The 8435-nt window shown below is 41.4% G+C and overlaps 2 protein-coding genes across 3 annotated transcripts in view; one reads left to right on the top strand and one right to left on the bottom strand.

The window, feature by feature from the left end:
• The window catches only part of SARC_05124 (hypothetical protein), a 15899-nt gene extending 12695 nt beyond the window's left edge, over positions 1–3204 (top strand). The window contains exons 16-19 of the mRNA XM_014301016.1: positions 774–825; positions 1276–1678; positions 2354–2684; positions 3035–3204. Coding sequence (XP_014156491.1) covers positions 774–825; positions 1276–1678; positions 2354–2684; positions 3035–3169 — 921 coding nt within the window. The 3' untranslated portion in view covers positions 3170–3204. The remainder of the gene's footprint in view (positions 1–773; positions 826–1275; positions 1679–2353; positions 2685–3034) is intronic.
• Positions 3205–7406: 4202 nt separating this feature from the next.
• Positions 7407–8435, bottom strand: part of SARC_05125 — a 5593-nt gene continuing 4564 nt past the window's right edge. Inside the window, exon 6 of one of the 2 annotated variants that reach the window (XM_014301017.1) lies at positions 7407–7541. In XM_014301017.1, the coding sequence (XP_014156492.1) occupies positions 7482–7541 (60 nt within the window). In that variant the 3' untranslated portion in view covers positions 7407–7481. The other variant, XM_014301018.1, reaches the window with a different exon arrangement.

The following is an 8435-nucleotide window of genomic DNA, read 5'->3' on the forward strand; positions in this document are numbered from 1 at the left end:
GCTGAGAGTGTATGTGAACGTCTACCATCTGTTGGTTTAGTAGGGGGTCTGTTGGGCTGATGTTGTCCCATGCGTGGGCATGCGATTGATTGTGTGTGGGTGGTCTACTCGTGTCGTAACTATTTGCGCTGTGTTGAGGGACTATGCGACCATGACCTCCTTAAGGCTAATGGGCAATGCCTTGTATTAATTAACGTATAGGCACACATTTAACTTATAGCGACTGCAGTAACTGTGACCCCCTTAAGGCTAATGGGCAATGCCTTGTATTAATTAATGTATAGGCACACATTTAACTTATAGCGACTGCGGTAACTATGACCCCCTAAAGGCTAATGGGCAATGCCTTGTATTAATTAACGTATAGGCACACATTTAACTTATAGCGACTGCGGTAACTATGACCCCCTAAAGGCTAATGGGCAATGCCTTTTATTTATTAACGTATAGGCACACATTTAACTTATAGCGACTGCGGTAACTATGACTCTTTTAAGGCTAATAGGCAATGCCTTGTATTAATTAACGTATAGGCACACATTTAACGTATAGCGACTGTGGTAACTTGCGAGTCGTCTTCCCCACACCCCTTGTTTTAAGGTTTAGGGTTTCATCCTTGGATCAATTGGCGATGGATTTAGACCGTGCCATGAATGTACTTGTCTCGTGCATGTTCATGTGTTATACACGTGTGTGCTCATTTGTTATATACACGGGTGTGCATATGTGGCAGTTGTACTAACCAGTGACCCTTCCCTCATTCAGTAGAAGAGGAAGTATCACTGGACGAAGGCACTCCCGAGTCAGAACAGCGTCTCAAAACAGGTACGGTGCGGTGCGTGTTTAGGGTTTCAGGGTTCTACGGTTAGCTGAGTTGCATCGTCAATAAAGGGTTTAGGGTTTAGGATGACGTATTTGACACTCCATGCACTCCGCCTGGGCTACCAGTTTGTTTGGTGTGGCCATCGTTTTCCCGTAGTGCGTCTCTTAATGTGTGGGTAGTTTGGTGTGGTAGTCTCTTAATGTGTGGGCTGTTTGGTGTGGTGCCTCATTGTGTGTATGAGTAGTTCACCAACCCTGTACTGTATCTGGAATATGTATATTTATATATAATATCCAGAATTGTATGTACATACAACTTACGTATACATATACTATTTGTATGTGTATATACATACATACAACATAAGTATATATATATATATCATCTGGGTGTGTATGCACATACACCTATACCTAACACATCCCCCCCGTCCTCGCCCGTACTCCCCACAGTACTGACGTGGCTCACGCTGCAGTTCCACTCGGGGTGTGTCTACGCACTGCTAGAGAGCATCCCTCTCATCATGGAGACGCTGTTGACAGTCATGGACCAAGGCCACGACGAAAAGGTACTCATCCTGGCCAAAAGCTGCATCCACTACATAGCCAACACCAAGTACATGCCGAAGGACTTAGCCGTGGTAGTACACACGCTGTGTGACCAGGCACAGGCGCACAAGTGGCGATCGCGACTGAGCATTGTGCATACGCTGCAGTCGCTGGTGTTCCGCAATCTGTTCCACTTAGACCAGACGCTGCTGGATCGTGTGGTGGGGGTGTTGCTGACACAGCTACTGATTGATGTGCAGGTGGAGGTCAGGTCTGCTGCGGCCGATACCATTGGCGGATTACTAAGGTATACACGATATATATATATATATATATATATATTCTCTCTGTGTGTGTGTGTGTGTATGAGATTTCTCGTGAATGCTCAGTAGCTGAATGTAAGTGCCACAGAATAGAATGTAGGTATATTCGTAAAAATTGACACACATGCTGTAGATTTTAAACATCATAATCAATCAGCAGCTTTACTTGAAGGAAGTAGCACGATCGGTTTACGGATCGTTTCAACTAGGGTTTTCATCAGAGTGTCTGGGTCTGTGATGTTACGCTGCATGTATCGTTCAGTACTACGTGGCTGTGTGTTGTGCAGCAGACTGCGCTGGCAGGTGACCGTGATGTGCTCTCTCGGACATCGAACGACTCTTTGAGTACAAGCGTTCGTGTAGAGTATATTGAGAATTCGGTTTAGGGTTTTTAGTAAACCCTACTTCCTAATACTATACGGCGCTTTGCCACAGAATCATTGGTGCGGACGGCACGTGTGCTTTATGATATTCTTAGCTGTGCCATGTGCGTCTTGGTCATTAAACCTATTCTCATGACTGGTCCGATTGATTAATCTTATCGACTGGTTTTGATAACTGGATAGTGCGTAGGGCGTCCGCAATTCAATATTCCTTCTGTCAAGGATCCAAACCAACATCCCGCATATGTTCCGAACCCTAAACCCTACATACCTCAGGTGTGACGGGCGAATGAAGGTGGATGAGCTCAACCAAAAGTTCGGAGAAATGGCCGACACACCCTTACCCAAACGCAACCTCAACGGCACCAACGGAAACAGTAGCAGCGCCTCACTCAGCACAATGACCCAAACCACTCGATCCAACAGCAGTCAGTCGCTGCACAGTGCCGGCGGTGGAGGGGTACGGTCCCTTGACTTCATCACCCGGCATGGGGGGGTGTTGGGAATGTCGGCGTGCATACTGGCGTATCCCTATAAACTGCCAGCCTTTGTGCCCGAGTTGTTGTGTGAGCTTGGAGACCACATTGCTGACCCCGAACCCATCCGAGTATGTGCCTTGAGCTCTGAGGCAATGCAATGTCTGCTGTTGTAACGCTCTATTTAGATGTTTAATATCCACTGCGATCGATGCCTTATTCCGATAGTTTGGAAATTAATGGAACAGATTTGATCGTGGGCTTAAGATGTGAGGCGGTCAGTGTACTGCGTGTGCAGTGATTCTTTTTAATTTCGGTGTAAATATCACGTTTATTTATTTTTAGCATTGTGCTGCTTGTGTCCGATTTTTATTTTCAGGTTTTGGGGTTAACTATGAATTTTGGTTTCGCGTGCCGATTTATTTCCTGCAACTGGTGTAATCTCTGTCATTCCGTATCCTTTGCCCATGGTATTACACAGAGCACAGTCAAAACAACGCTATCGGACTTCCGGCGGACACATCAGGACAACTGGCACACACTTAAAAGCCAATTTACTGACGACCAGTTGTCTGTATTAACTGATATGCTGGTTTCCCCTAGTTATTACGCATAGGTCGCCCCAAATAAATAAATTAAATTAAAAGCTAAACACTTCGTGGACCGTTTCTCCATTCTTTATACCTTGATCATCACAATTACAATTGTGTTATAGAAGCAAATATTCTGAGACGCTACATTTATATATATATTATGTTACCCGAATACGAACTTTCACTTCTGCTAGAAAAACACACCCATTTGTTGTTGTAAAGATCCGTCAGCTCTATGGTGTAACTTATGCCTTAGAAGGCGTTGAGGCGTGTACGATGTCTGGCATTGGCCTGGTAATGACATATGGAAACTTGTATCTGCTCCACAAGCGCAAATTCAAACGGCGACGCTCTCGGTGTGATATCTTAATTGTCTGAGTTGTCTCCGAATTGCACGCAGTCTAAGGCATGATATTTCAATTGTAATTATGATACGGGTAGTTGATGTGGCCTTGTCGGTTGATCTTAAGCACAATACATAGTAGCGTTGTACAGTCGAGATGCAACTTGTATTGATGTGAGGTTTGATTCGGAATATATAATGCTCGTGGAGAATATATCAAAATTGGTCCTAACAATCTGTCAGCGCGGTCTCTCGATACAAGTATCAATTTTATTTTATTTTTTCTGTAGAGAAGGCCCAAGAAGCCAAAACAGGTTGTGTATTTGTTCCTGCAGTCAGACAGGAAGTGTTCTGATTCTTGAATTTAGTCCAATAGGAGGGTTGGCTTTAATATGAAACACGGTTAGTGGAAATGGAATCGATTTCCTTTTGGTGTCATCAAGTATTTCACATATGCCAAAAAAAGTACAGGAAGAAGTGACACCACGGTGTTCCTATTATAGTTTGCCTAGAAACTCTTTGGATTGTTCTAGCTATGGAAGTAATGTTGGGAATAAAGGATCATGGTTCTATGTAATACTGTACAAATTAGATATTAGGGAACAATGATATAGATTCGTCGCACCATTCATACAAAAATCAATGAGTCTATCTGAATCGCCAACACGCCAACACTTATTTTTTATAGCTCGTCTAGACACTTTTCGCCATGGCTATTTACAATGCACATTGTCTTCACAGACAAAATAACTTGTGTGAATCCTACCCAAAGTCCGAACGCATTCACAAGCTTGCGACGAGCATCGTATGTCTGTAAGTTTACGATACAAGTGCATCGTATAATTGCCAACATGCGCGAAACAAAGGTCCATACAACAATCACAAATATCTGCTGGCCTACAAGTTGCTTAGCAATAGCATATGTTGATTGTGTGATCATCGGTCTGCTGTATGATGAAAATTGAAACCTACTTCGATCGTACGAAGTCACAAGATAAATAAATTTATGACAATATGGATGACGAGATGCATAAACAACATTGACGGAAAGTATGACTCTTTGCAAAAACCTTTGAACTGAGAAGGACACGGTCAAAGCAAATAGGGCGGTGAGGTTTTCCGAGGAATTATAGGTACTCATAGTTTATTTTCTCATGTCTAAGGAAACATGGCTTATACATATAGTAGCCACGTGTGACACAGCACATCTGCCCAAAATAGCCTAACGCTGCACAAGACAATATACATTGACAGCAAAAAATAGGGGGTGCAAAGCTGGGCACAACTGAGACCAAGTAAAGGTCAGAAGTAGGAACGTTTAGATCACAATACGAACAAGTCCTGGCCATGATGCCATCGATGTGATAATACACATATAGTAAATTTCTTCCCATAAAATACTATAATAGCATTGCCAAGTGAAAAAGATACCTGGACGCAGAATTACACTGCAGCGGCTGGCAATACCAAGAGGGTGAAATAGAAGTGAAAAGCGGTTCTTATATGAGTGGTGGGGATAATACAGTATTACAGTGATGAATATATCGGCCTGACGTATATCGCCGTATACCGTACGCTATACATCGTGTACTGCATATGATAGAAATTCAAACGAAGAATACATTCTGATACAAAAACGCTGATAAATGTAGCACTGCTAAAACAGCCTCGTAGTAGAATGCTTAAATAAAAACATGTAGATGATAAACTCGCAACTACGGACCGGTTAAGTAGTGCCTAGTCTGAGTGTTGTAATGAGGCACCCCTTCACCAATTCGCTTACCTATTTTCATATCGAGCGTAAGAATACTTGGGAGATACTTATTTAGCGGACATTACATTACGCAGCTGTTTTGAAACCCTATACCTCTAAAGCCGACTAAAATCTTTCGAAAGACTCACTCTGGACAAAGTTGTTCGCATTCAATGATAAACCTATGCCGAGAGACACATGTCCTTGACTCGAAGAAAAGCTGAAGTGAGAGCTCGGACATTTGTAGCGGTTGTAAGATGATTTATATGCAAACAAATTGTTTGCTGTAAATAACGTATCTTTGCAACATAGAAATGAACGACAATGTGCAAAATCGAGAAAAAAGGCAACGCGATACCAGTAGAATGCCGCAAATTGCCCCAACACTGTCGGACGAGATTTTGACTGTGCGATCCACGCAGTACTTTCGAGGGCCAGACGCATGAAAACCGCAGACAGAACATAACTAATTCTTGTTTAACCACATCGCACTGGTTAGTTAGCCTCAACGACCTGTCTATAGCGGCAAGGTCATAGTGCTAACTGAATAAAATGTATTGTGGCTTAGACCCTCGACATGAAAGTAAACATCATTATTGTAGTGACGACGGTGTGAAGATAACAAAAATTGGTGATGGACCTGCACAGAAAAAGCAGTTGGAGTTTAAAGTTTATCTACATAATGTACATTGTCACCTTGTGTGTCATATTCATGCCCAATACATATGTGCGTTTATTCCTGGAAATCAGCTTTCACGCACGTGTATGTTTAGAAATACTATATACACATATATTAGTCAATCAAGGTTATCAGTTTACAACTGTTTAACTCCTAGGGTGAGAAGGTTCTACTGGTTTGGAAGCAAGAACCTTTCTGTGAAGATAAGTATCTAAGGGCTGGTCCACTTTTACTTGCGTGTATATTTTTCATTGTCCCATAGAGTGCAATAGGTGTACCGTTTGGGAATGACACTCCTTTATTTGGCCGAGTGCTGAGCGAAAGGATTTCAATCCACAATATACCGACTGTGCCGGGACTTGCAATTCAGGTTTAAAGTTGTCACACACACGGGTGATGACTGAATTGACTTCAAGACATCGCTTTAATATCCACATTAGATCTTTAGTGGTTAGGTTTAGTTAAAGAAATAGCGACTGACGAACCCAGTATCCTATATGGGTAGTATGGTAACGGCTGCCTGTTTAAAAAAGTAAGTGTTTGGTGCGATGAGGTGGGCCTATGTATCACTATGGTTACAAACATATATATATTTGTCCATTTTGGTTTGAGTATGATTGTGCCCAATGAGTCGTCTGCTATTACGGACTTGGTGACACGTACGCTGACCAGATCCCAACAACCGTCGTTTGTTGCTATTAATACTACGGAAAACATTGATTTTGGGCTTTGACAGACAGATGGTCTTTCTGCGTTGTATACGCAATACGTTAGTTGCAAGCTGGCCTACCTGGTAGACTACATAATGTCATATCGTCGCAGTGCAAAACTGAGGCGTGGACTACAAGAGACTTGCGCATTAGCATCAGGTATTCGGATGACTAGTTCTCAGTCAGAGAAAGGCTCGCCAAAACTTCAATTTTCATAAGAAAAAACGAGTAATTTTGATATAGCGCGATGAAAAAGACGAGTCAAAGTATTGACTAGTATGGATGAATATTCAGATGAAAGAAGTCGGCTTGAAATATTTATTGTGAGCCGTGTCAGTCGAGACTTTTAAGGATTTTTTATTTATTAAATATCTCGATTGCTGAATCGGCGGTTTTTATCTCTCGTATTCGTTTATAACGCTCGCGACTAAACAACTTCACCGATCTTATCGCTAAGACTTATTTGTATCATATCATATCATGGATGACAAGGGAACCAAAAATCTCGAGTCTCTGCCATAGTGAGAATCTACGAGGACGGGGAGCTATTTTACTCGTGTCTGCAACGAACTGAACTTTATGCAATGCGTCACAAACCACTTGTCACAATTTTTGGGTTCTTGCTTTAAATATTTGTAACCCTAATACCCTAAAACTCCCTTTAAATCGGTTCCTTGCAACCTTACAATAATTGGCACACTGCACCAATTCGTAATAAGGCCTGCTTCATAGCATTCTGAATTATACACCTGCTCAACTAGGTTTTAAGGTTTTAGGGGTTTATTGTTATGTGGTCATACTATTATTCATCATCCAAAGTATCCTGGCAATCTTGCAGTATATAACAAAGTTATCCCAACAATTTCCAATGACAAGCATGTGCAACGGGGCACGAAAGGAATGGTTGATACTGGAGAAGGTATAAAGGTGAACGTTTTTAAGTTAATTTACTTTTGATTACCACTGGAGCCTCTGCAGTGGAGATTTGGCTGCTCTGTCTATCGTTGTTTTCGCTATATCTAAAAGTGTGGTGTGCACAGAGTCGATGGATGGGCTTGCGTCAACAATCTGTATGGTTGTGAGCAATCACCATTGAGCAAGGGTAGTAACGGGATAGAATAAACGTATCCGAACACAAGTGAATTAACACCGGAAGTTGCTATTGATTTCAATTTCATTTATATGCGAGGGTAAACGCCTTATATGTAGCTGCGGATGATATAAGGAGCACTAACAGACAAAAATAGCTCCGCGTCTGGTAACGCATTGTGCATAGGTTAGCATAGACATTCTATGCACAAGCACAAAAAATAAATTTACGTTACAAAGACCATACAAAACTGGTGGAAAGTAGAGTGATATGATGACACGAACACACACACATCACATAATCCTCAGGCACACCTGAGCGTGTAAAACAGCACGGCCACAATAAGTTCCTTGTGGACTACGGAATACACATACAATTACACACGTAGACAAATTCATAGATTTACATAAATATCCGTATACATAATACATACATATACATATACATATACATTTACACACTTACACACATACATAAAACATATATATGTACATATACATACATAGGCATATACATGTAATACATATAAATACATATAGATATCCATATACGTACGAATTTTAGGGGGGTTTAGTTTGAAGATTCCACATATATATATGTATATAGATATACATACATATACATAAAAGTACATGTACGTACATTTGCAAATGCATATCCATATACATACATCTACCATATAAAATAACAATTACATGTACATATGCGAATATA

Source organism: Sphaeroforma arctica, assembly GCF_001186125.1.
Source record: "Sphaeroforma arctica JP610 unplaced genomic scaffold supercont1.316, whole genome shotgun sequence".
NCBI classification, from domain to species: Eukaryota; class Ichthyosporea; order Ichthyophonida; genus Sphaeroforma; species Sphaeroforma arctica.